This window comes from Phasianus colchicus, chromosome Z, assembly GCF_987193195.1.
Source record: "Phasianus colchicus chromosome Z, bPhaCol1.hap1.1, whole genome shotgun sequence".
Lineage (NCBI taxonomy): Eukaryota > Metazoa > Chordata > Aves > Galliformes > Phasianidae > Phasianus > Phasianus colchicus.
Window position 1 is genome coordinate 8,188,079 of NC_143476.1, and position 26,829 is coordinate 8,214,907.

Below are 26,829 nucleotides of genomic sequence, written 5' to 3' on the forward strand. Positions count from 1 at the left end.
CTGTGTCAAACAAGGAAAAGCAATGTTTTACCTGCTGTGCCATGCTCATGGCAGCAGCAATGCAGATGCCAGCAGCTGATGCCCACAAGGACAGCCAGCCTGGACTTATTTTCATTACATATCTTTGTCCTGATGTCCTTCTACAAGCTGGAACATTTCACCTTCTCAGCAGAAGAGGGCAGGAGGGGTCCAAGCTGCAGGCACACTCTCCCCTGTTTATCTGGCACTCAAAGAGAAAGAGAAAATGAAAACCAGATGTGTTTCCCTGCCCATGGCAAACACCAGCCTTTCCATCCTTACAGTCCTTCCTGACATCAGCACTAATTGAAACAACATCCCACTCAAGTTTGCCATGTCTGGCAGAGGTTGCAGCTCTTTCTATTGCATCCCTCTAGCTTTCAAGTCAAGAACTCCTGTGTCACACAAGGAAAAGCAATCTTTTACCTGCTGTGCCATGCTCATGGCAGCAGCAATGCAGATGCCAGCAGCAGATGCCCACAAGGACAGCCATCTTGGACTTATTTTCATTACATATCTTTGTCCTGATGTCCTTCTAGAAGATTGGAAATTTCTCCCTCTGAGCAGCAGAGGGCAGAAGAGTTCCAAGGTGAGGGCAAACACTCCTCTATTTATCTAGCTCTGAAAGATTAAGACAAAATTAAAACAAGATGTGTTTCCCTGCCCATGGCAAACACCAGCCTTTCCATCCTTACAGTCCTTCCTGACATCAGCAGCAAGTGAAACAAAATCCCACTCAAGTTTGCCATGTCTGGCAGAGGTTGCAGCTCTTTCTATTGCATCCCTCTAGCTGTCAACTCAAGAGCTCCTGTGTCACACAAGGAAAAGCAATCTTTTACCTGCTTTGCCATGCTCATGGCAGCAGCAATGCAGATGCTAGCATCTGATGCCCACAAGGTAAGCCAGCCTGGACTTATTTTCATTCCATATCTTTGTCCTGATGTCCTTTTAGAAGCTGGAACATTTCTCCATCTCAGCAGAAGAGGGCAGGAGGGGTCCAAGGTGAGGGCACACACTCCTCTTTTTCTGGAAAACAAAGTGAAGATGAAAACCAGATGTGTTTCCCTGCCCATGGCAAACACCAGCCTTTCCATCCTTACAGTCCTTCCTGCCATCAGCACTAATTGAAACAACATCCCACTCACCTTTGCCTAATCTGGCAGGGAGGTGATGCTCTTTCTATTATACCCCTCTTGCTTTGAATTCACCAGTGCTTGTGTCACACAAGGAAATGCAACATTCCAGCTGTTCTGCCATTCCCATAGCAACAACTATGCAGATGCGAGCAGCTGATGCCCACAAGGACAGCCAACCTGGACTTATTTTCATTACATATCTTTGTCCTGAAGTCCTTCTAGAAGGTTGAACACTTCTCCATCTCTGCTGCAGTGGTCAAAAAGGGTCCAAGTTTAGGTCACACTCTCCTCATGGCCTCTTGCACTCAAAGACAAAGGGAACACGAAAACCAGAAGTGTTTCTTTGCCCATGGCAGACACTAGCCTTTCCATCCTGACAGTCCTTCCTAAAATCACCTGGAATTGAAACAACATCCCCCACATCTCTTTTTTGAACTTATTCATGCATGAATAATAATAATGAGAATTTTTCTGTAAATCTTATTTCTGCATGGAAACGATCTGATAACCGGAGCTTTTTTCTCTAAAACAATCCAGCGAATTTGCATTGCTTATCTATACGCAAAATGTTTTTGCCATTCATCTCAAATATCAATACATCTGGCAAAATAAGATAGAAAAAGTATTTACAGACATTTTTGGACATAGATTACTTCTGGTCAAGTGGGTAAGAATCCCTAAGCTGCAATCATGAACTACTTTTATCACTTTCTCTGATTTAGCCAGTGTTACGAAAAGGGAAATAAGACACAGGCTTTTGATAGCAGCTGCCAATTTAAGAATGATAATAAGTTTTATTATTCTTGGCTAAGATCAAAGTCCCCCATTTCAGGATTATCTCCAGCTCATCAAGTATAATTAACAGTTTTGGATAGCCACATTATTGTATAGCAATATTGTCTTCCTGCAAGGAATTTCATTGTTTTGACACGTGCCACAGGTTGTTAATAGATTGCCTGATTACCATTTTTTTTTTTATTGGCTTATGATGACCACAGAAAATTATACAGCAGCACCATAAAAACTTTAAATCCTATCCCATGTATCTGCATTCATACGAAAATCATATTGGAAAGCATTGGTGAAACTAAGATTACAAAATAAAGCAGAGGACAATTTCAGTGAAAGCCTGCAGGTTTCACAGCTCTGCCCATTTCAAACCCCTGAAGACATCCACGGGTTTCCTGCTGTGGGACACAGGCACTCACCTGCAGCTCAGCACTGCCTGCTCATGCCTGCGCACACCTTCAGGCTGGAACCAAGGAAATCCTCAGCAAAGACATCAGTACACTTTTGTTATGATGACTTTCCTAAAGAAGCATCAAATATTTCTTCTCGAGAAATACTGCAAGTCCCTTTGACACTAGCCCTTATTTTAAATGTTTAGATTTGTGCTTCATTCAGGCGTGCTGTCACTCCCAAAAAGATTTTTATTCTTTTTCATTCTGAGGAACACAGTGATTTCTGCCTTGTTTACTGACTGTAGGCACAGCAATACTCCTGCACCTTCAGGGAAACAGCAAATCCATCTCTTTCACACCCTGATTCTATCAAGCTCATTCACCTTACATGGTATTTATTGCAAGCAGCTCTTCCAAAAATGGAGACTAACAGAACCTGCAACCCAGGACACCTCAGTAAGCCAGTACTTTTCATCTCCTGAAGGTGTAGGTAGACACAGAGCTGGAACATCTTTTCCACAGCTGTGTGATGCTATCTCATCTATGTTCCTTTACTGTTGACTCAGTTTCACTTCTTATCTAACCTGGTTGCATCCCAGGATTTCTGGTGCCAAAAATAAACTGACAGCTTTCATCACTAGTTAAAAGGAAACTGCAATAGGAAAAGCAATTTTTCTGATTTCTCTGTTGATCAGAGATGCTTCATGCAAGCCTGATGCGGTAGAAACAATATCAGCTTTAGAATGACAGTCATTAGAGCAGAATCCTTTCACTGATGAAATTCCACAGCACGAAGTATGACAACACACAACCTGCCTGTGCAGTTCCAGAAGCAGAAGAAAGCCGTCAACCAAGACTTGTTCTCATCTGCTCTGAAAGTCCACTGGGACGAGGCCACTTTTCTCTGACGTGCTTCCAGAAGTATCACTTCTGAGCACTGTGCCAGGGAGTTACAAGATACTGTTTGTGTGTACAGAGGAGAAAAAGACGTCTGTCTGGAAACAGACTTGGTGAAGGAGAAGCAGCATTTTCCAGAGTACTTCAGAAAGAACTGAGCACTGCCCCAAGAGCTTCAGAGCGGCAGGCTGTCACAGTGTGCCAACCAGCTCAGCTGTGAGTTGGCACTGAAGCTGCACCACAGGGAGAACAAAGCCCCCTGTGCACCCTTGGAGAGCCAAGGGTTGGAGATTCATGAACCTTGAGCTCCTTTCCAAGCCGGGCCATGCTGTGATTCTGGGATTCTCACCTTTGCCTCATCTGGCAGAGGGAGGCAGCTCTTTCTCTTGTCTCCCTATGGCTGTCAGGTCACCAGGGCCAGTGTCACACAGGGAACTGCAAACACTGTGTGTGCTGTGCCCTGCCCATGGCAGCACAGAGGCAGCTGCCAGCAGCTGATGCCCACAAGGACAGCCAGCCTGGACTTCCTTTGATTCCTTCCCTTTGGATCAGCGTCCTTCAGGAAGGCGGAACATCTCTCCAGCTGAGCAGCAGAGGACAGCAGGGCTTCGTTGTCTGGGCATGTTCTCTTCTGGCCCTCTGGCCCTCACAGACACAGGAGGAGGACACAGAGGCTGCTGTCACACAGCCAGCCCTGCCTCTCAGGTCAGCTCTCAGGCCATCCTCTCTCCCCTCAGCAGCAGCTCACTGTTCTGCACTCCTCTGGCCTGGGCTGGCAGAGGTGTGCAGCAGTTCTGCTGATCTCCCAGTGCTGGCCATGTCTGCAGTGCCTGTGTGAAAGACACAGGAAGCTGCCAGCATTGCACTGCTCTGCTGTGCCCCTGCCATCACCGAGTTTGCTGTCAGCAGCTGCTGCTACACGTCCATTCAGGCACAGGCCTTTCCTTCCTGGCCCTCTTTCCCCCCCTCTCTCCTCTGCTCTCTCTCGTGCTCCCCTTTGGCCTGGGCTGGCTGAGCAGTGCAGGCCTTGTTGTTGCTCCCTGGGCCAACTACGTCACGGTTCCCCGTGACTCTGCCAGCTGCTCTGACACAGCGACTGCGTCCTCAGTGTGGATTCCAGAATGCGACAGACGTCCAGAGAAGACTTCCAGGGCTGATTGGAACATGCTGCCATCAAGAACTGCCATGGCTCAGGCCCCCTGGGAATCTGCTCACAGCGAAAGCTGCTGTCACTCTGTGTGGGCACAGCCTTCTCTGTGTAGGCCTGCTCACACTGCAGCCCCTGTCTGCACCAGAACCGTGCCGATCCACCTTCTCTTGGCCTCCTTGCCTGCATGGAAAAGGGCAGCTTGGGCTGAAGTCCCTCAACTTTCAGATGGCCGAGTGAAGTCTCTGAGCCCTGGTGACCCAGCAGGGACAGAGAGGTGATTGTTCCCCTCTACTCTGCTCTTGTGAGGCCCCATCTGGAATACTGCGTCCAGGTCTGGAGCCCCCAGTACAAGAAAGACAGGGAGCTGCTGGAGAGGGTCCAGAGGAGGGCCACGAAGATGATCAGGGGACAGGAGCACCTCCCCTGTGATAACAGGCTGAGGCAGCTGGGCTTGTTCAGCCTGGAGAAAAGAAGGCTGCGGGGTGACCTCATTGCAGCCTTTCAGTACCTAAAGGGAACCTACAAACAGGAGGGAAATCAACTCTTTGAAAGGGTGACAGCAGGACAAGGGGAAATGGTTTTAAGCTGAGGGAAGGGAGATTTAGGTTGGACGTCAGGGGAAATTCTTTACGGAGAGAGTGGTGAGGTACTGGAACAGGATGCCCAGGGAGGTTGTGGATGCCCCGTCCCTGGAGGTGTTCAAGGCCAGATTGGATGGGGCCCTGGGCAGCCTGGTCTAGCTTTAGGTGGAATGGTTGGTGGCCCTGCGTGTGGCAGGGGGGTTGGAGATTCATGATCCTTGAGGTCCCTTCCAACCCTGGCAATTCTGTGATTCTGTGATTCTGTGACCCACTCAGCTCTTCAGCCTGCTGACCTGGTCTGCTTGGGCTGTCTTAAAGGGCAGAGGGCACGTTATCCTAATGTCCCCACATACATCCCTCTTAGCATACTGTAGGCCAGTTCCTAAAAGGACACCTGCACAATCTCTCTGAATGTTAATCAACATGTAGTTAGTTTTCACTGGTGATTCGCTATGTGTTTAGTCAGAGGTGCAATGGTTCTAATGGTGAGAGAAAGACATTCCCAGTTGTCATCAGGTGGAACACACTTCAGACTGGAATCCTCAAGCAGACTGCAGTCAAGCTTTCTTAATTATTCATTGTTGTTATCAATTCAGACGCATCTCTTAATTCCTGCTTGAATGAACATTCTGTAATATTCTGCTGAGACAGTGCAAGGCTTGACAATGAGACTATAGTTTATGAAAGCAGCACTTTTTACTTCCTTTACAAGTTCTTATCTGAATGCTAAAGACAACATCAATTCACTTCTCACTGGGTTGAACGTTTTAAATATTTGGTAAACATAATGGTTCTAATTCTGACATTTAATATGAAAATATTAAAATTCCTTGTAAGTACTTTTTTGTTAGAATGCCAGATGCTAACGGGATGAAGTGGCACAAGAAAGCAAAATGTCTCTGCTGATGGCAGGAAGGACTGTAAGGATGGAAAGGCTGGTGTTTGCCATGGGCAGGGAAACACGTCTGGTTTTCTTGTTCCCTTTGTCTTTGAGTGCCAGAAAAATAGAGGAGAGCGTGCCCTCACCTTGGACCCCTCCTGCCCTCTGCTGCTGAGATGGAGAAATGTCCCACCTCCTACAAGGACATCAGGACAAAGGTAAGTAATCAAAATATTTCCAGGCTGGCTGTACTTGTGGGCATCTGTTGCTGGAAAATTTAATGGCAGTAAACTGCCCAGATAATGACAGAATGAGGGTGACAATAGAATGGTACATAATCACAGTGCAATGAAAAAAGTATGCAGGGTGCAGGAAGGGAGGTGTGGACATTCTGAGTTGCAACTCTTTATTTGCTCCAGAAAGCTCTATCAGAATGGAAGACTGAAGGAAATACTTTGAGTGTTTTTTTAATGTGACTGGATGACAGATCCATGTGGCAATTTGAATAACTGAGTGGTAAAGGGACATAGATACCTCACTGTTTCATGGAACCTTTCAATTAAGCATCTGAGCACTGTGTACAGGACTTGGGAATATAAGTATTAGAGGATCATGGAATATCTGTATTTGGAAGGGACCTCGAGGATCATGTATTCCACCTCCTGGTTCCACACCGGACCTCCTATGGGTCAAGCCCTGTGTCTGAGAGCATTGTGCAAATGCTCTTTGGCCTGTGTCAGCTCAGTGCCAAACCACTGCCCTGGGGAGCCAGTGCCAAATTCCATGTATCTAGTTCATCCTACAGAATGATGCCAAGAACAGTTATAGAGATCGACTTACAAACAAAATTCTTGTCTTGAATTAATGGTACACTCACCATTTAAAAAAAAAAAAAAAGAAAAGAAAAAAGAAAGAAAGAAAAAAAAAAAGAAAAAAATAAGAAAAAAAAAAGAAAAAAAAATCAAAGCCACATTCTTACGCTGGCATTTTACAGTATTGTCAGATTTTTGTAATTCTGTTTTGTCATATAAGATTCTCTCATCATGAAATAATGACCAAATTCTCTTTTCAGATCTAAACATACAAATGTTAAAGGCAACAGTGCTGTTCAAGAGTACATTACCAGCTCAAACACTGCTTTGGCTGTAAAACTAAGGTAGTAAGGAATTTTATCAAGGAGTTAGAAGAAAACATGTAAGTGTAGATTGAAAAGCAACCTGTATTGTTACTTAGAGTTTGATATAGTGTAATCCAATGCACAGTACTTGTAACGTGTGTTTTACAAAATGCTTTGCAATGTAGGCATCTATTAAGATAAATGCTGCAAGTTCTAATATGTCCATGACCTTTTCAAACTGTTCCTTACTCCTACACATCACTACGAGTAGTTCTTCTGTCAGGAAGGATCACATGAGTAATTAACCTGTGACCTTAAGTTTGGAATTAAATGCATACAGTGGAAGTAAGAGCTGTGGGTTATTTTGCTCTTTCAGTGTTGAACAGCCGAGGAGTTTTGTTTTGGAGGGTGGATGGTGATGGGACAAGTGGGGAATGGCTTTAAACTGAGACGGGGGGTGTTGAGGTTTAGGTTGGATGTGAGGAGGAAGTTTTTCAGCCAGAGGGTGGTGAGGCACTGGAACAGGTTGCCCAGGGAGGCTATGGATGCCCCATCCCTGCAGGCATCCAAGGCCAGGCTGGATGTGGCTCTGGGCAGCCTGGGCTGCTGGTTGTCAGGTTAGAAACCCAGCATGACTTTATTGCAGCCCTGGGTGCAGGGGGATCACTGCTCCTAGCATGCACACAGAAGAGCTGGAGCACACAGGTGATGTACATTCCACTTGTGAACATTCCTGCAATTGCAGAGAGCGTGCGCCTGTTCCAATCACTGCTGCACAGATTAAAAACTGATTGCAGATGAGCTGTTTTGGTATGGGGTTCTTGCCAACGGTCTGCAGTGGCTGTGTGATTCCTCGGGGAGTTGCTCTCCAGCCCAAAGGTCATGTCCTAAGTCGACCAGATCCCGTTTGTGTCCAGAAATGGCTGACAACAGATCAGCTGCTGGTCAAGTTTCTAACATCACACTGGCCTTGCTCCAGTGTCTGTGTCATCAGCCCCAGCACATACGGTGCACCTCTTCAAGGCTTTGCAACACTGAGACTCTGCACTTGGGCTCCAGACATCCTGCTGCACCAAGAGGTTATTCTAGCTTTGGTATCTTGCAACTTTGTATATAACTACATCACTGTAATCATAAATGTCTAGGAGCATGGAGATGGAGAAATTAATCTTCCTGTAATTCTCTGTACTGCAGCCCCGTGGTTGTCAACACCTAATGCAATATTGAAATTTCAGTTGAGAAATTGAAAGCTGTCCCGAAAAAAAAAGCATCTGCATTTGTTATTGAAATCACAGTAAGGATCAATGAATCCAAATGCTTCTAGCATAACCACGATTATAGGCAGTGTTTAGACAAGCTCTTACAGGAAAACCATGAACACAAGGCTAAAGAGAGACTAAGTGATGCACTCTGCAGGAATACTCATGGAAGTCTTCACAGTGCAGGAGTCTGATCTGATTACAGATGCTGTGCTTTAAGTACCCCTTATCATATCTTTTTTTGTCACTATTCTTAGGAAAATATCCTAAACTCGGGGTATCAGATACCAATAAGAAAGAACTCTTACATCGTTCTTATACGTCTAAAGATCTGAAATGTTTGGAGGGCAATGTTTGTTGGTTGCAGATTTCTGTGACCTCCCTCCCAACAGGTGTCCTATTTTCCTTCTTTGTAAGAACAGGAACTTCTTCACGGTGAGCATGGAACAGGCTGCCCAGGGAGGCTGTGGGTTCTCCTTCTCTGGAGATGTTCCAGAGCCGCCTGGACGCCCAGCTGTGCAGCCTGCTGTAGGGAGCCCGTTGTGCAGGGGTTGGACTCAGTGATCTCTGGAGGTCCCTTCCAAGCCCAGTGCTGAGATTCTGTGGTTTAATCCTTGCTCCTTGCAGCAGTGCAGTGTTTAAAAGAGAGAAAAAATCAGCTGGATTTCTGTGGTTGGTAAAGCTGTGCTGAGAACTGGGCTGACTGCTGCACCTGGAAATGTGTGCAAAGTCTGCAGACGCAGAGGAATCACTTTTCTCTGCAGGGTGAGGTGTCTAAGGTAGCTCCTTGCTTGGTGAGCTTCTGCTTTAAAGGATCAAGCTGCATAAGTAAGGTAGTTTAAAAAGCAAGCCTGCCAGTACTTTTTTACCTGAGTGATTTTTTTTTAGCAAGGAAAGGTTTGAGATGCTTTTTTTTAATGGAAGATGGAAGATGGAGAGAGGAAAAGCAAGTCCAAGGCATGCTGTGCATAGCCACCACATGGCATCTGCCCCATTTCCCCCTGCACAAAGGAGGAGCAGCTCACAAGCTTGGCCTGGGCCAGGGAAGGGAGCAGACAAACATCTGGACCGACCCCAAACGAGCTGGTTCTGCAGGTTGGGTGTCTTCTGCTGCTTGTCTCACATCCTGCTGCTCAGCGGTAGATTTGTTCCTGCTCAGTGCTAACAGGAAACTCACACAGCATTTCTGTTTCAGCTGTGCCAACGCTTTGATCCCTTGCTGCTTGGATGGGGCGTTTGAAGAATGATGCCTGTGCTGATGTCCAGCCAGGCTTTGGGGATGAGTCTCCACACCAGGGTCCGTCTGACAGGACTGAGGGTTGGGGATCCAGCCAGGTCGAGTCCAGCGTGCTTTGCTCTTGTTCTTAGTGCTTGTTTTTGCTCAGGAGGGCAGGAGGTGAACCTCGTGAACCAATGCCTGCAGACGGGGTTTGCAGAGAAAGAGGTCCTGCAGGCCTTGTGTGACAGCCACGGAGCTGCAGCGAGGCTGCATCAGTGTAAAACACCAGAGATCCACGGAGGTGTGAAGGGGAGCTGTGGGCTGCAGTCACGCAGGAAGGGATGTGCATGCTCGGGGTTTGGTTGTTGTGTGTGTGTTAAGTGACTGTGATACCACTGCTGGGTCAGTGTGAGTGTACGGAACAAGTGTGACAGCCTTTTTGATGGAGCCCTGTGAAAGGAGTCCTATGGACTTGAGATCCAACTATCAGCCCGTGGGCATCATCCAGGAGTTGGGGTAGGGGATGAGGCAAGGGAAGTTGGGCTAAGAAAGGGATAAAGCAGTCTGGCAGTAGTTCTGTGTTTCTCCCATCTCCTGCTTTATTTCCTTCCAGGTGAAATAGATGGGTGCTGCAACATGCCCTTGAATGTAACAAAACCCACTCTAGTGTGGATTTGACATGGGCCCAGCACTGCAAGGTACGCTGCTGGGAGGAAGCGTCCATCTGGCTGAGGGCAGGAAGGCCCTCCAGAGGGATGCACTGAGGCCAGTTGTGCGAGGCTCAACAAGAGCAAGCGCCAGGTCCTGCGCTTTGGTCATGACGACCCCGTGCCAGCTTCTCCAGGATTTGGCTGGGGTAGAATTCCAAGCAGCCCCTGATTCCAGAACGTTGGGCTGGGCTGTTGGAATCTTCTGCCCTTGTGACTGGTCTTGCCTCCCCAGCCTGTCCGTCGTGGTGGAGCAGCCTGGTGGCCCTCAGTGATGTCATAAGGGCTAGAATGAGGGGAGGAGCAGTGCGTGCTGCGTCCCTTCATTGGAGCGCTGGAGCTCTGACTGAGCAGCTCGCTTGTTGCCCTTGTGCACCGACTGCGTCCCTTTGTCTTCACACCGTCCTGTGCAGCACCTTGTAGGTAAGCTGAGACAGTGTGGGAGAGACGGGGGGACAGTGAGTGCTGAGAACTGCTGGCTGGCGGAGCTCATAGGCTCACATTATCTCCATCAGCAGAGGGGTGGCCATGAGGGACAGGGAGGTGATCGTCCCCCCCTGCTCTGCTCTTGTGAGGCCCCAGCTGCAGTACAGTGTCCAGAAAGACAGGGAGCTGCTGGAGAGGGTCCAGAGGCGAGCCACAGAGATGATCAGGGGACAGGAGCACCTCCCCTGCAAAGACAGGCTGAGGGAGCTGGGCTTGTTCAGCCTGGAGAAATGAAGGCTGTGGGGTGACCTCATGGCAGCCTTCAGTACCTAAAGGGAGCCTAAAAAGAGGAGGGGAATCAACTCTTTGAAAGGGTAGATAACAGCAGGACAAGGGGAAATGGTTTTAAGTTGAAAACTTAAGTTTTTAAGTTGGGGGAGGGCAGATTTTGGTTTTTCCCTTGTAATCTTTGGTAAACTGTGTAAGCAAACTGACCTGCTCTTTCTCTCTCCTCTCTCCACCCTCTGCCTGCTTCCCTGCTGCAGCTTTTGCTCGTGGAAGATCAGAGCAAAGAGACAAGGAACGGCTGCGGATTCGTGAGATTTGTCTCCCTCGTTCTGATCTCTTGCCAGGTACCTGCCATGGTTTGTCCCCCCACATGCTTTAGCAGCCCGTGACACCCCGTGTTTAGTAACACAGCCTCATCCAGCTTTGATGGGACGCTGGTCACGTGTGAGTTTTCTCCACGTGCTCTCCAGCTCAGCCCTCAGAAGGATGCTGTCTGTGGTGCTGTGACCAGCTGGTCTACAGGAAACCAATCCCTTAGGCAAAGAGTCCCAGCCCCAGCTTGTGCAGAGCTGCACAGCATCACCAGGGACACCAGCAGGCGTGCTTGGGCTGTGTGAGTGTGCCCGACAGCTGTAGGGAGCACAGCAGAGATGTGAACAGAGAACATAAAAGTGTGTTTCTTTTCAGTTCCAGCTTGTCACACCTACGCTGATGGCTGTGGCGTGCAGCGAGATCAGCTGTGGGCCTGACCTGGCATGGACAGAGGTAGAGTATGAAGCTCTGATTGGTCTTTGTTCCCTGACTGCAGCCAGCAGAGTGAGCCGCAGATGTGCTCTCCTGCTTTCCAAGAGAGCTCCTCTGTGGCAAGACAGTAGTGCAAGAGTGGCAAGTTTATAAAAGTACCAGAGCCATCTCGGCTGTTGTGTTTGTCCTCTACTGACTTTTCCCTTGAAATGGCTGCAGAAACAACAATCATTCTCTGCTCTGTTTGGCCTCGCTGTTGGTTGGACTGCTCAAGAGAGCTGCTTGGTGCTTGCAGTGGCACTGTTTGCACCTTGTAACTGCAGCCGTAGCTTTGGTTTCCCTCTTCCTGGTCTCCTAGCATCTGAAACAGTCAGCCTTCCTGCACAAAGAGCGCAGGAAAGGAGGGGGCAAAATGGACAAGGCCACCTGTCTGCGTCAGTGCCATTGCTGATTAGTCTGGGTGGGGAGAGATGCATCTTTGCTGGCGTGTGCCTGCTGCACACCAGGGAGAGAAACAGCCGTTATTAGACTTGCAGTTCCTTCTGAAGTGCCCATGATAAGGACCGAGTGCATTTCCTGCAGCTTTCTCTGCAGATGTGCTCCTCACCTTGAAATCCTCCTTGTTGGTTCCCAGCTCCTCACCGTGGCCTGTGCTCTCTGTTTCAGACTGAGAACAAGGGGAAGCCCCTACTGGATGATGGGGAGTCAGCTGTGAACATTCCAGCTATTGCTGCTGCCCATGCTATTAAGAGATACGTTGCCCAGGCAGCGGATGAACTCTCCTTTGAGGTAAGCAGTTCAAGGCGTTCCTTGTTTCTCAATTTTACAATGGCAAATGCCTTCAGAGCTGCACTGGTGCAAGTGCTCTCATGCTTGGCCATGTTTGGCAGTGCAGAAGAATGCAGTCATTTGAGCTGTGCTTTCCTCCCAGCCGTGCTGAAGCTGGGATTGACGTTGCAATCTCTTGCAGGTGGGAGACATCATCTGTGTCATTGACATGCCACCAAAGGAGCTCACCCCCTGGTGGAGAGGCAAGCTCGGCTTCCAGGTAGGCACAAGCTTCAGACTGGAGAGTGCAACTTCAGTAAAGGCAGGAATCTCAGCTTAGAGCTGCTCTGCCTGCTCAGGATGCCTAGTGGACATAAACAGTTTCCCTGTGTCGGTGTCAGAGGACCTTGCCTTTGGCTGTTAATGTTGAAAAATTATTACCTTTATGCTGTGAACTATGGCCATTTTCTGCTGGATAGTCTTATGGAACGTCAGGCAAGCACGTTCTGAGGGAAATGTTACGAGGCTTTTGATTTAACAGTTCAGATCTGAGAAATGCAGCATGCAATAGTTGGTATCTATTTTGTTCTTGTTACAGGTTGGATTTTTCCCAGGGGAGTGTGTGGAACTCATTAATAAGAACATTCCTGAGGCACTCATCAATTCTGTGCCAAAGCCAGGTATGGATGTTACATTTGATGGTGTGGGAAAGCAAAATGAAGTCTTTTTGGGGGTATGTTCCATGTTTAGTACCTCCTTTATCCATCCCACATTGTCCTCTGGGTTGATGATTCTTCATGCACACCATGGGGCAGAGATTTGGCCCAATCCTCCTGGGTTTATGACTGGACTTGGGGAAACTATAGAATCTTCATAGAATGGCTTGGGTTGGAATGGATTTCGGAGATCATCATGCTCCAACCCTCCTGCCTCAGGATGGTCTCCCAGCCCCCACATTTAATGTGAGACTAGATCAGGCTGCCCAGGGCCCCATCCAGCCTGGCCTTGGGCTCCTCCAGAGATGGGGAAAATCCCTTTTTGTATGTACTGGTTGGTAATGTTCTTCCCGTTCTGACGTGCCCTGTAGAATGTGCTGTGCTCGGCCTCGTCCAACGGAGCCAGACCTGAAATGACCTGGTTTCTTCCTTTTGTTGTGCAGTGCCCAAGAAACGCAGCAAGATCCTCACCTTCCTTCGTTCCTTGGTGAAGGCCCGCCCAAAGAAACCGACCGAGCGGGAGGTGGAGAAGGAAAGGGTGTTTGGCGGTGACCTGGGAGAGCATCTTCTCCACTCCGGTCGTGATGGTAAGGAGCTGCCCATTCCTGAGATCTTCCTCTGCTGGGCATCTAAAGAAGATGAAAGGGAGCTCATATCTAGCAGGGGGCAGGCTGATAGCAGTGGAGGCACGTGTAATGGGAGTTGATGGCTGAAGGATAAAGTGAGGCGGATGCTCCTAAGAGACAAGCACATCTGTATTTGCTTCAGCCAAGCCTGGCTGGGCTTAGTGGATGGGATGTGAAGCACAGCCTGCAGCACGATTGAATCAGGAGCTCCACTGACGGCTGGCACGTGTTCTTCAGTCCCCCAGGTCCTCCAGAGCTGCGCTGAGTTCATTGAGCAGCACGGCGTGGTGCAGGGGATATACCGCCTGTCCGGCGTCGCGTCCAACATCCAGAGACTGCGGTAAGAGTGCTGCGACTGACACAGCCTGAGTGCATCTGGTGTGGCTTTGGGCTTGCCTTCCTCTCGCTCAACCGGGTTTGCGTCCCTCTCTCCAGGCAGGAATTTGAGTCGGAGCAGATTCCTGAGCTCACCGTCCGTGACATTCACAGCGTGAGCTCCCTCTGCAAGATGTACTTCAGGGAGCTCCCGAACCCTCTGCTCACCCACCAGCTGTACGGCAAGTTCTCGGTAAGCACAAGGCCACGTCTTTCATTTCCCTCTTCCTGGGCCTCTTGGCAGATGGCTGCAGCAGTGCCCCAGCTCGGAGGCCCTTTTGCTGTCAGCCCCACGAGGTTTACTCGCAGTGCTGTACTAGCCTGATTGGTGTCTCGCTCCCTTTCTGCACTACTCCAGGATGCTGTTGGTGCCGCGACAGAGGAGGAGCGGCTGCTCAGAATGCAGGACGTCATCCAGCAGCTGCCCGCTCCTCACTACAGGTCAGTGCTGCCCTCAGCCTGCTGAGCTCAGCCCTGCTGCATTGCAGAGGGCAACGATGCGGTTCCAGCCTTTGTCTTTCTGAATTGCAGCACGGCATGCTCGTTGGTGCTGAATGTTTGCCTCTCTTGTTTTCCAGGACTCTGGAGTACCTGATGAGACACTTGGCGTGTCTGGCTGGGAGCTCCATGGTAACAAACATGCATGCCAAGAACCTAGCCATTGTGTGGGCTCCAAACCTCTTAAGGTAAACTTCTGGTTCTGTTTCAACACAACGCTTACATCTGTTCTCCATTAAAAAAAAAAACAGTGCTCCCTTTTTCTCCATCAAATGTGCTCTTCTCCTGTAAAATCTGTGGCTGACAGAAGAGCAGGAGCCTGAGCTGTTCTCCATCCCCACGGGCACAATGTCTAGGTGACAATTTCTGCAGTCTTGTTGAGATGGGACTGACGTGTCCTTGATCATCCAGGGGAATTTCTGCAGTGGCATCACTGATTGCCCACTGCGGAAGTCTCCAGAGCCTCAGCTGACAGCTTTTGGCTGCAACAATTCAGACTCGGGGAAACGGTCTTGGAGAAATGACTTCTAAAATCTGCCTTTTCTACAGATCACAGCAGAACGAGTCTGCCTGCGCCAGCGGAAGAGCTGCCTGCATGGAGCTGCAGACGCAGTCGGATGTGGTGGAATTTCTCATCAACCACACCGACGTCCTCTTCTGCTCCAAATCCGGAGCAGACATCGCAGATGCAGCAGGTGAGTGTCTTCCTCCATTAGCTTTATCTTGACCTGACACCTTGACCAAATGCAGGCCTTCTCCGGGACCTTTGAGATACTCTTTTACCATCAAGAGGACAGCAGACCTCTGGGCTTCCATTAGGGTATGGCATCCTGTTGCTGGATGCTGAGAATGTCCAAGCCCAAACTTTACAAGGAGGAAACCGTCATTATTATGGTTTGCATGCAGGAGAAGCTTGATGCAAGTGTGGCAGCGAAGCTTTCTCAGTTCCCTGCCCCCATTTCCTTGGGTTTTTCCTTGCCTATTTTGATACAGTAAGCTGCTCTTAGTTATAACCGTGTCCTTTGCCATAAACAGACCTCTGCCCACATGGTTATTTTGAGCTCCTCTTCTTCCAGTGGCTGGGATAAGCAAGCCTGAGAAAAATACAGCACCTCCCCCAGAACTGTGGTGGCTGTGCTGCTGCTTTCTGATCCTCGCTCTTACCTGTGGTTTTCCCTGACAGGGCACAATTCTCTCCCAGGGCCCAAGTCTGTGGGGGTCTCTTCTGCTGCCACAAAGCTGCTCAGCCTGGAGGAGGCACAGGCACAGAGGCGAGGCCACAGCAGCTCTCCCCCTGTGACAGAGAGCAGCCGGGACATTGAAGTGGAAGAAAGCCCTGCAGCTGGGCAGGGCAAATTCCACACCGTCATCGACTTTCCATCTGACAGGTAAAGAGGACTTTCTTTTCCAGCACCTAGCATCATTGTTTGGGTGGGTTTTTCTGTTTTTCTGCAGAAACCAGGCAGTGCTAGGAACAAGCAACTGCTGCCAAGAGCTCAGTGCAGCTCTTCCCTCACCCTGCACCACGCACGACTCACAGCGTTGGCTGTTTTCTCTCTCCAGGCAAAATCCACCCAGCAAAACTGAGGAATCACCAGCTAGCAGTTGGTGTTGCTGCTTCAGGCTCAGAAAGCCATCCTCTGGCAGCAAACGCCAACTGCAGCGCAATGCCAGGCAGCCCTCAGAAACAGCAGTGGTAGTCCTGGCAGGTAAGGGTGCAAATGCAGCTTCCAAATCCCTGCTTTTCAGGAACATAGAATTCAAGCTTGCAGTGCACTTGTATCTCCTTCTGGCATTCCAGCCCCTACCTAGCATCTTCAGTTCACCCCTGATCAAGAACCACTGTCGTAATTCAGCTTGTGAAAGTTTGACACTAACCCCTGTGTATCCTTTCTAGGTGAATCGAGCCCTTGCCAACCCAGAAGATCCAGGGCAAGTAGCAACAATGCTCTCTGTGCTTCCATCAGTGGAGAGCTCTTAGGAAGCACAAATTGCTGCAGTTCCAACAGCAGCCTTACACATGACAACAGTGATGGAGAGAAGGAGCTCATTGAAGTCCATGCTCTCATTACACCTGGCTCTGCTGAAGTTGCTGACCTGAGCCTCCCAGACACCACAGTCACCAGCCTGGATTGTAACCAGGAGTCTCTGCAGTGCAGCCCATCCCAAGAGCAGTGTGAGTGCCCCGACAGCAGCACCTCCATGCAGGAGCAGGTCAGTGTCAGTGAAGAGGAGCAGAGCCTCTTGCAGGGGGACTTTCAATCAGGCCTCCAGTCCCAGGCACCGGACAGCAGCACTGAGAGCTCTGAGCCACTCTCTCCATGACAAGACAGGATGAGTCCCATCGTCACCATCGACCTCTCACTCTCCTGTCTTTTATACAATAATAAAAGCACACTCGTGCTCAACCAACGCCTTGACTGCCTCCAGAGTCTTCATTCACACGGACTGGGATGAATGCAGCACACAGCAAGGCACCCCAGCTTGCAATGCTGTGGCTGTGCGGTGCGTGCAGCACAGCTCCGGGTTTGTTCCTGTTTTGTCTGGCTTTGGGATGTCTGCAGGGGGAGCTCTGCTACCATTTGGCATGGTAGCAAATAATCTCTCGCATCCCGGATGCTGCTCATGATACTCCCAAGCTTCCTGGCTGTGGCTTTGTGATGCTTTTCAGGGCTTTCTGATGCATTTTGATGCCTTGGCTGTTGCTTAACACCTCCCTCCTCGCATCATGTCCTTTCCTGGCTCCCACCTAAGAGCTGGTCATGCAGATCATCTCCAGACCTGTCATCAGCACACTGCGGCAGGAGAAGCTCCCCCTGGCCAACGTCAGGCAGTACTGCTTGGTCTGCAGCTCAGTGGCCATTTCCCTTTTAGGCGGCTCCTGCAGAAGAATCAAGCAGCAGAACCTTTTGCTCACCCTGCAGCACACAAATGCTGCAAAAGCAGAAACAACCTGGGAATCTCTGGTTTGCAAGACTTCACAGACACTCACCGACTGTGTCTGATGGCTCCCTCCCATCCTTGATTTCCTTCTGCCTTTCTCCTCGTCTGATCCCACTGCTGAGCCATGATCAAGCTGCCCAGTGTGGCAGAGCATCGTGCAGAGCCGTGCTGGCACCTCCTCCCCTTCCTCTCCTGCTACCTCACCCGCTTCTCTGACAGACCTGCTGATCCCACACGTGCAATTGGGATGCTCTGGCACAGGATGTGCCCCTAACCCAAAGCTCCTTCCCACCCTCCCAAGAAAAAGTAAACAGGTTTCCTGCCTCCTCGGCTTGATTTCATGTGGCAGGGATGGAGAGCTCTTCAGCTCTGAGCAAGTTTTTTTCTGAGAAAGTGACCAGCTCTTTTCCATCCCTTTGCCCCTACAAACAGTTGTCCAGAGGATCTCGTCCAAGGATTCCTGGAACAGCCTGCAGCTGGCTCTCCTGAAGTTCAGGCTCCTGCCTTTGCTTCCTGCCAGGCCCGCATTCCTTGAGATCACCAACTCAAGGAGGGCATGGTCACTGCAGCCCTGACCGCCTCCTGTCGTAACCCCTGGTGTGCACCATGTCCAGCAATGCTTCCCTTCTGCTTGCTGTGCCCAATGCCTGCACCACAGAGTGATTCTCACTGCACTCCAGGAGTCTGTCAGATTGCTTGCAGCCAGCCATGCTGATTTCCCAGACTGACTGCAATCCCCCATCAGGATGAGAGTCAGTGAGTGCGATGCTTCTGCTGGCTGCAGTAAGCAGCTCCCACCAACAGGCTCTCTTTCCAGGCGGCTGTAGCAGACCCTCACCTCCAGAAGCCCTGCACTGCTGCACTTCCTAATTTTACCCACAAGTTCACAACCTGCTCATGGCTCTTCTTAGTTCTTTGCACTCAACTTCTCATCATAGAGGGCAAATCCCTTGCCTTCCAGAATTCCGTAGTATCAATTGTGTCTGCTAATGTCAGGATTTTTTTTCTTTCTTTTCTTTTTCCATTTTCTAGGTAGGAAAATGAATTTCTGAGCCAGGAGAAGCAGAAGTGAAACAGTCTTCCTGGCACTGCTCAGGTTGCAGGAGTTGCCAAGTGCTCCTCAGGTAATGTGTGCTGAAGAGCTGACCTTGGTGGCAGGGGCTGTGGCTGCATTTTGTGCCTGTCATGCGGGAATCCAAGAAAGCCTATTCAGAGCAGGAGCTGCAGAGCGAGATAAACATCACGAGAAGGTAAGGCTGAGAAGCAAGGACACCTCCAGAAAGAAGAGAAAAACGGAGTCAAGTGAGCTGCGTGACGGCCGTGTGATGCTGACCATGATTGGAGGAAGAGCGCATGGCTGGGAATGACTGATGGCTCTGGTTGGATGGGTGCCTGTGTGCACAGAGGTAAGGAGTGTTTGTGGGATGTTTTGCTGGCATCTAACGGCTGTAAGGGGAAGTCAAGAGAGAAAACTTGTGAATGCATAGAAGGGATGTTAAAATCTGGAACAGACTGTTTGGATCATTCACAGCTGAGTCCAGATTGCCACACTGCTAGAACTTGGGGCCCAGGATTTTCCTTTAAGAGTGCCAACTGCTTATTTTAAATGATAAAAAGTAACATTGAAAAAAGCTTCCCTCCTTGCATTATAATAAGGCATTGATATTTGATGTTTCTGTCTTTCCATTCCTTTAGCAGCCTGGGTGTTGATGCAGCTGCATGCATCTGCTGCCCTCCCCTTCTGTTTTGTGTAAAAGAACAGTAAAATATGCAATCAGTGTGAGATCTTTCTGAAGTATTTTACTTTATTTGCCCCTAGGCTGCAATGGCTGGGAAATGGCAGTGTCACCCAGGAGCCCACACGGCGACCTGATGTCTCATTGTTGGGGTCTATTGGAAACCACCACGATGACAAAAGAATGCCTGGGATTCCTCCGGCCCAAATGCCAAACCTTGCACTTGGCTGTGCTGAACCTCATGAGGTTCACCCAGGCCCACCTCTCAAGTCTGCTGAGCTCAAACAGATGCCATTTTTCTCGTGTCCTTCCATTCCGAGTCCATCTGTTCCCCAAAGCAAAAGAATTTGGAGGGAACCACCGACAGTTATGTGAGCGATTTCAGCGTCTATTTCTGATCATGGCAACAACTTCAGAGGTCACACTTAATTTACGGTGCCCGTTGTAATTCTGACCAAGGCTGCAGTTGCAGCTGACTTCCCAAGGCTGCAAGACGTGGTGGTGACACAGCCTTGTGCTTCTGCATTGGTGCTCATCCCACGTTTCCTTTCTCTGTCTCGCAGGTCAGCTCCTGCTGGAAGCAGATGGTATCCCAGTGTGAATGAAGGTCAGTGCAGGAGCAGCTGCTGATGGGAGGAAGGAAGTCCATGCTGAAGAGCTCTGAAGCATCTGCAGGTATGGTTCTGGAGGAGGCAGCAGTGATGTCGGAGGGCTCCCAGCAGGAAGCTGTCTCATCCAAATTCTTGCTGAGTGGTTGGAAGGGAGCTTTCTGCATGACAGCAGCACCAGTTGCTTGCTTCAAATGCTGCAAAGACAAGGATTAGCACGAGTTCCAGTATCTACAGTATCATCACGAATCACGATAGGATTACAATGTGTCCTCATACAAACGCAGCCATTTCTCTCTGAGTCCAAAGGCTGTCCGGAAAGCATCTTTGAGGTCTCTCACACCAAACCACTGCTGTCCGTGTGGGATCTGACTCATTAGGGTATAGGGGTTAGGAACCACAGGCTGTCTTTTGAGAACGGGTTCAGTCATTTCCTTACATCTTGCACCAGCCGATACGTGCCGTCTGCCTTCCGTGCCGACAGGATTGGGGTGTTATAAGGCCACAGACAAGGTTCCAGAAGACCATCCTTAACCAGTGTCTGTGTTACAGCTTTTAGACCCACTCTCCCTTCTAAGGCTATGGGATATTGTTGCTGTTTCACAGCTCCACTCCCTCCTTGGGCAGTTCTTTGTAAGGGAAAATTGTGAGTCCACCCCGATTTCCTTCCCCTGCCCACACCTTTGGATTCATTTCTTCTTCATCACAGCTGTTAACACATTCATTGACCCCTGATATCTGTTTCACAGACTTGCAGCTGTAATCCTCATTTAACTGTTAAATCTCTCCCCCATAAATCGGTCCCTGCTTCAGGCACAGAGAACAATTGCCCTGCAACTATTTTATCTTTCCATTTTAGTTCTGTGGTCTCCAAGAGTGGAGCTGTCACTTCTGATCCCTCAGCCCCAGTTATGCACAACAGCCACATCCAGATACACGCCTGGTACCTCTGAAGTAGCTAATGCTGTAGGATGGAATGTTGTTTCTGCACTGGCTATCAAATGTGGGATTGCTCTGAAGCAGTACAGCATGATGTGTTTTGTAATTTGCCCTTAGAAACAGTTTGAAAAAGTAGAAAGACTTTATTAGTATTAGTATTAGTAAAAAGAAGTTATTTCATAACATATTTTAGAAATACAGTTGTTCAATCATGTGATCAATTCTCACTTACAGAACTGTAATAGTTACAAATTGCATGGGTTTAGTATTAAGGACCAGAAAGCATGTTGTAAGGCCATTCTGTTTGGATAGGAGAAGCTCAGCAAAAGAAAAACAGACTCCAAAGAAGCCAGGGCCTCCACACAAGGCCGAACTGACTCACTCTGTGGGCAGGTTGGGATGCAACAGGCAGGCATCAAGAGACTCCCCTCTGTCCTCCTTCCAAACTTCTCTCTCTTCAGGGATGAGCAGGTGTCCAGAAATAGTGGCCAAGTGTTGATAAGCAGCTGTCAGACGTTCAATAATTAGCAGTATACCTGCTGAGCTAGCAACAATTGGTGTTTAGCCAGTCACACACACACACACAGAATGGCCCGGGTTGGAAGGGACCACAAGGATCAGGAATCTCCAACCCCCTGCCACAGGCAGGACCACCAACATCTGTAGCACTGCACATATGCACATTGCTGGATAGAAACAGCAGTGTGGGAAAAAACTGTATGCTGTGGATGCAAAGGGTGAATCAGAATGGCTTAACAGCTGTCCCACAAGGAAAAGCAATCCCTTACCTGCTGTGCCATGCTCATGGCAGCAGCAATGCAGATGCCAGCAGCTGATGCCCACAAGGACAGCCAGCCTGGACTTATTTTCACTACATAAATTTGTCCTGATGTCCTTCTAGAAGCTGGAACATTTCTCCATCTCAGCAGAAGAGGGCAGAAAGGGTCCAGGGTGAGGGCACACACTCCTCTATTTATCTAGCACTGAAAGATTAAGACAAAATGAAAACCAGATGTGTTTCCCTGCCCATGGCAAACACCAGCCTTTCCATCCTTACAGTCCTTCCTGACATCAGCACTCATTGAAACAACATCCCACTCACCTTTGCCATGTCTGGCAGAGGTTGCAGCTCTTTCTATTGCATCCCTCTAGCTGTCAAGTCAAGAGTCCCTGTATCACACAAGGAAAAGCAATCTTTTACCTGCTGTGCCATGCTCATGGCAGCAGCAATGCAGATGCCAGCAGCTGATGCTTACAAGGACAGCCAGCCTGGACTTATTTTCATTACATATCTTTGTCCTGATGTCCTTCTAGAAGCATGGACATTTCTCCCTATGAGCAGCAGAGGGCAGGAGGGGTCCAAGTTTCAGGCACACTCTCCTCTTTTTCTGGCACAGAAAGAGAAGATGAAAAGCAGACGTGTTTCCCTGCCCATGGCAAACACCAGCCTTTCCATACTTACAGTCCTTCCTACCATCAGCAGCAACTGAAACAACATCCCACTCACCTTTGCCATGTCTGCCAGAGGTTGCAGCTCTTTCTATTGCATCCCTCTAGCTGTCAAGTCAAGAGCTCCTGTGTCACACAAGGAAAAGCAATCTTTTACCTGCTTTGCCATGCTCATGGCAGTAGCAATGCAGATGCCAGCAGCTGATGCCCACAAGGACAGCCAGCCTGGACTTATTTTCATTACATATCTTTGTCCTGATGTCCTTCTAGAAGCTTGGACATTTATCCCTATGAGCAGCAGAGGGCAGGAGGGGTCCAAGTCAGGCACACTTTCTTCTTTTTCTGGAAAACAAAGAGAAGATGAAAACCAGATGTGTTTCCCTGCCCATGGCAAACACCAGCCTTTCCATCCTTACAGTCCTTTCAGATATCAGCACTAATTGAAACAACATCCCACTCACCTTTGCCATGTCTGCCAGAGGTTGCAGCTCTTTCTATTGCATCCCTCTAGCTGTCAAGTCAAGAGCTCCTGTGTCACACAAGGAAAAGCAATCTTTTACCTGCTTTGCCATGCTCATGGCAGTAGCAATGCAGATGCCAGCAGCTGATGCCCACAAGGACAGCCAGCCTGGACTTATTTTCATTACATATCTTTGTCCTGATGTCCTTCCAGAAGCTGGGACATTTCTCCCTCTCAGCAGCAGAGGGCAGGAGAGTTCCAAGGTGAGGGCACACTCTCCCCTGTTTATCTGGCACTCAAAGAGAAAGAGAAAATGAAAACCAGATGTGTTTCCCTGCCCACGGCAAACACCAGCCTTTCCATCCTTACAGTCCTTCCTGCCATCAGCACTAATTGAAACAACATCCCACTCACCTTTGCCATGTCTGGCAGAGGTTGCAGCTCTTTCTATTGCTTCCCTCTAGCTGTCAAGTCAAGAGCTCCTGTGTCACACAAGGAAAAGCAATCTTTTACCTGCTGTGCCATGCTCATGGCAGCAGCAATGCAGATGCCAGGAGCTGATGCCCCAAGGACAGCCAGCCTGGACTTATTTTCATTACATATCTTTGTCCTGATGTCCTTCTAGAAGCTGGCACATTTCTCCCTCTGAGCAGCAAAGGGCTGGAGGTGTCCAAGTTGCAGGCACACTCTCCTCTTTTTCTGGAAAACAAAGAGAAGATGAAAACCAGATGTGTTTCCCTGCCCATGGCAAATACCAGCCTTTCCATCCTTACAGTCCTTCCTGACATCAGCAATAATTGAAACAACATCCCACTCACCTTTGCCATGTCTGCCAGAGGTTGCAGCTCTTTATATTACATCCCTCTAGCTGTCAAGTCAAGAGTTCTAGAGTGAAACAAGGAAAAGCAATCTTTTACCTCCTTTGCCATGCTCATGGCAGCAGCAATGCAGATGCCAGCAGCTGATGCCCACAAGGACAGCCAGCCTGGACTTATTTTCATTACATATCTTTGTCCTGATGTCCTTCTAGAAGCTGGGAAATTTCACCATCACAGCAGAAAAGGGCAGGATAGGTCCAAGTTGCCGGCACACTCTCCTCTTTTTCTGGCACACAAAGAGAAGATGAAAACCAGCTGTGTTTCCCTGCCCATGGCAAACACCAGCCTTTCCATGCTTACAGTCCTTCCTGCCATCAGCAGCAACTGAAACAACATCCCACTCACCTTTGCCATGTCTGCCAGAGGTTGCAGCTCTTTCTTTTACATCCCTCTAGCTGTCAAGTCAAGAGCTCCTGTGTCACACAAGGAAAAGCAATCTTTTACCTGCGTTGCCATGCTCATGGCAGAAGCAATGCAGATGCCAGCAGCTGATGCCCACGAGGACAGCCAGCCTGGACTTATTTTCATTACATATCTTTGTCCTGATGTCCTTCTAGAAGCTGGAACATTTCTCCATCTCAGCAGAAGAGGGCAGGAGGGGTCCAAGGTTAGGGCACACTCTCCTCTTTTTCTGGCACACAAAGACAATGAGAAGATGAAAACCAGATGTGTTTCCCTGCCCATGGCAAACACCAGCCATTCCATCCTTACGTTCCTCCTGACATCAGCACTCATTGAAACAACATCCCACTCACCTTTGCCATGTCTGCCAGAGGTTGCAGCTCTTTCTATTACATCCCTCTAGCTGTCAAGTCAAGAGCTCCTGTGTCACACAAGGAAAAGCAATCTTTTACCTTCTGTGCCATGCTCATGGCAGCAGCAATGCAGATGCCAGCAGCTGATGCAGACAAGGACAGCCATCCTGGACTTATTTTCATTACATATCTTTGTCCTGATGTCCTTCTAGAAGCTGGAACATTTCTCCATCTCAGCAGAAGAGGGTAGGAGATTTCCAAGGTGAGGGCACAAACTCCCCTGTTTATCTGGCACTCAAAGAGAAAGAGAAGATGAAAACCAGATGTGTTTCCCTGCCCATGGCAAACACCAGCCTTTCCATCCTTACAGTCCTTCCTGACATCAGCACTCATTGAAACAACATCCCCCTCACCTTTGCCATGTCTGCCAGAGGTTGCAGCTCTTTTTGTTGAATCCCTCTAGCTGTCAAGTCAAGAGATCCTGTGTCACACAAGGAAAAGCAATCTTTTACCTGCTGTGCCATGCTCATGGCAGCAGCAATGCAGATGCCAGCAGCTGATGCCCACAAGGACAGCCAGCCTGCACTTATTTTCATTACATATCTTTGTCCTGATGTCCTTCTAGAAGCTTGGACATTTCTCCCTCTGAGCAGCAGAGGGCAGGAGGGGTCCAAGTTGCAGGCACACTCTCCTCTTTTTCTGGCACAGAAAGAGAAGATGAAAAGCAGATGTGTTTCCCTGCCCATGGCAAACACCAGCCTTTCCATCCTTACAGTCCTTCCTGACATCAGCACTCATTGAAACAACATCCCCCTCACCTTTGCCATGTCTGGCAGAGGTTGCAGCTCTTTCTATTGCATCCCTCTAGCTGTCAAGTCAAGAGTCCCTGTATCACACAAGGAAAAGCAATCTTTTACCTGCTGTGCCATGCTCATGGCAGCAGCAATGCAGATGCCAGCAGCTGATGCCCACAAGGACTGCCAGCCTGGACTTATTTTCATTACATATCTTTGTCCTGATGTCCTTCTAGAAGCATGGACATTTCTCCCTATGAGCAGCAGAGGGCAGGAGGGGTCCAAGTTTCAGGCACACTCTCCTCTTTTTCTGGCACAGAAAGAGAAGATGAAAAGCAGACGTGTTTCCCTGCCCATGGCAAACACCAGCCTTTCCATACTTACAGTCCTTCCTGCCATCAGCAGCAACTGAAACAACATCCCACTCACCTTTGCCATGTCTGCCAGAGGTTGCAGCTCTTTCTATTGCATCCCTCTAGCTGTCAAGTCAAGAGCTCCTGTGTCACACAAGGAAAAGCAATCTTTTACCTGCGTTGCCATGCTCATGGCAGCAGCAATGCAGATGCCAGCAGCTGATGCCCACGAGGACAGCCAGCCTGGACTTATTTTCATTACATATCTTTGTCCTGATGTCCTTCAACAAGCTGGAACATTTCTCCATCTCAGCAGAAGAGGGCAGGATGGGTCCAAGGTGAGGGCACACTCTCCACTTTTTCTGGAAAAAAAAGAGAAGATGAAAACCAGATGTGTTTCCATGCCCATGGCAAACGCCAGCCATTCCATCCTTACAGTCCTCCTGACATCAGCACTAATTGAAGCAACATCCCACTCACCTTTGCCATGTCTGCCAGAGGTTGCAGCTCTTTGTATTGCATCCCTCTAGCTGTCAAGTCAAGAGCTCCTGTGTCACACAAGGAAAAGCAATCTTTTACCTCCTTTGCCATGCTCATGGCAGCAGCAATGCAGATGCCAGCAGCTGATGCGACAAGGACAGCCAGCCTGCACTTATTTTCATTACATATCTTTGTCCTGATGTCCTTCTAGAAGCTGGGACATTTCTTCCTCTGAGCAGCAAAGGGCAGGAGTGGTCCAAGTTGCAGGCACACTCTCCTCTTTTTCTGGAAAACAAAGAGAAGATGAAAACCAGATGTGTTTCCCTGCCCATGGCAAACACCAGCCTTTCCATCCTTACAGTCCTTCTGACATCAGCAGCAACTGAAACAACATCCCACTCACCTTTGCCATGTCTGCCAGAGGTTGCAGCTCTTTCTTTTACAACCCTCTAGCTCTCAAGTCAAGAGTTCTAGAGTCAAACAAGGAAAAGCAATCTTTTACCTCCTTTGCCATGCTCATGGCTGCAACAATGCAGATGCCAGAAGCTGATGCCCACAAGGACAGACAGCCTGGACTTATTTTCATTACATATCTTTGTCCTGATGTCCGTCAACAAGCTGGAACATTTCTCCATCTCAGCAGAAGAGGGCAGGAGGGGTCTAAGGTTAGGGCACACTCTCTTTTTCTGGCACAGAAAGAGAAGATGAAAACCAGATGCGTTTCCCTGCCCATGGCAAACACCAGCCTTTCCATCCTTACAGTCCTTCCTGACATCAGCAGCAACTGAAACAACTTCCCATTAACCTTTGCCATGTCTGCCAGAGGTTGCAGCTCTTCCTATTGCTTC

General features: G+C 49.0%; 1 protein-coding gene and 1 long non-coding RNA gene across 2 annotated transcripts; one reads left to right on the top strand and one right to left on the bottom strand.

Annotated features, from left to right (window-relative positions):
- Window positions 1–493: 493 nt before the first annotated feature.
- On the bottom strand, window positions 494–2,481 carry LOC149912400 (uncharacterized). The gene is made up of 3 exons (XR_016462139.1): window positions 2,363–2,481; window positions 1,164–1,401; window positions 494–639 (listed from the first exon to the last, which is right to left on the bottom strand). It is a non-coding gene; the product is annotated as an uncharacterized LOC149912400 (long non-coding RNA).
- Window positions 2,482–13,878: 11,397 nt separating this feature from the next.
- Window positions 13,879–17,757, top strand: LOC149912401 (rho GTPase-activating protein 33-like). Its single transcript, XM_090130800.1, has 4 exons — window positions 13,879–13,885; window positions 13,951–14,053; window positions 14,149–14,281; window positions 17,749–17,757. The coding sequence occupies exons 1-4, from the start codon at window positions 13,879–13,881 to the stop codon at window positions 17,755–17,757; spliced, it is 252 nt and encodes an 83-aa protein (XP_089986926.1).
- The last annotated feature ends 9,072 nt before the right edge of the window (window positions 17,758–26,829 follow it).

Bases quoted from the DNA above. Each gene is read 5' to 3' on its own strand.
- LOC149912401 (XM_090130800.1), top strand. The intron at 14,054-14,148 runs GTAAGAGTGCTG...CCCTCTCTCCAG, and splicing joins TCCAACATCCAGAGACTGCG to GCAGGAATTTGAGTCGGAGC.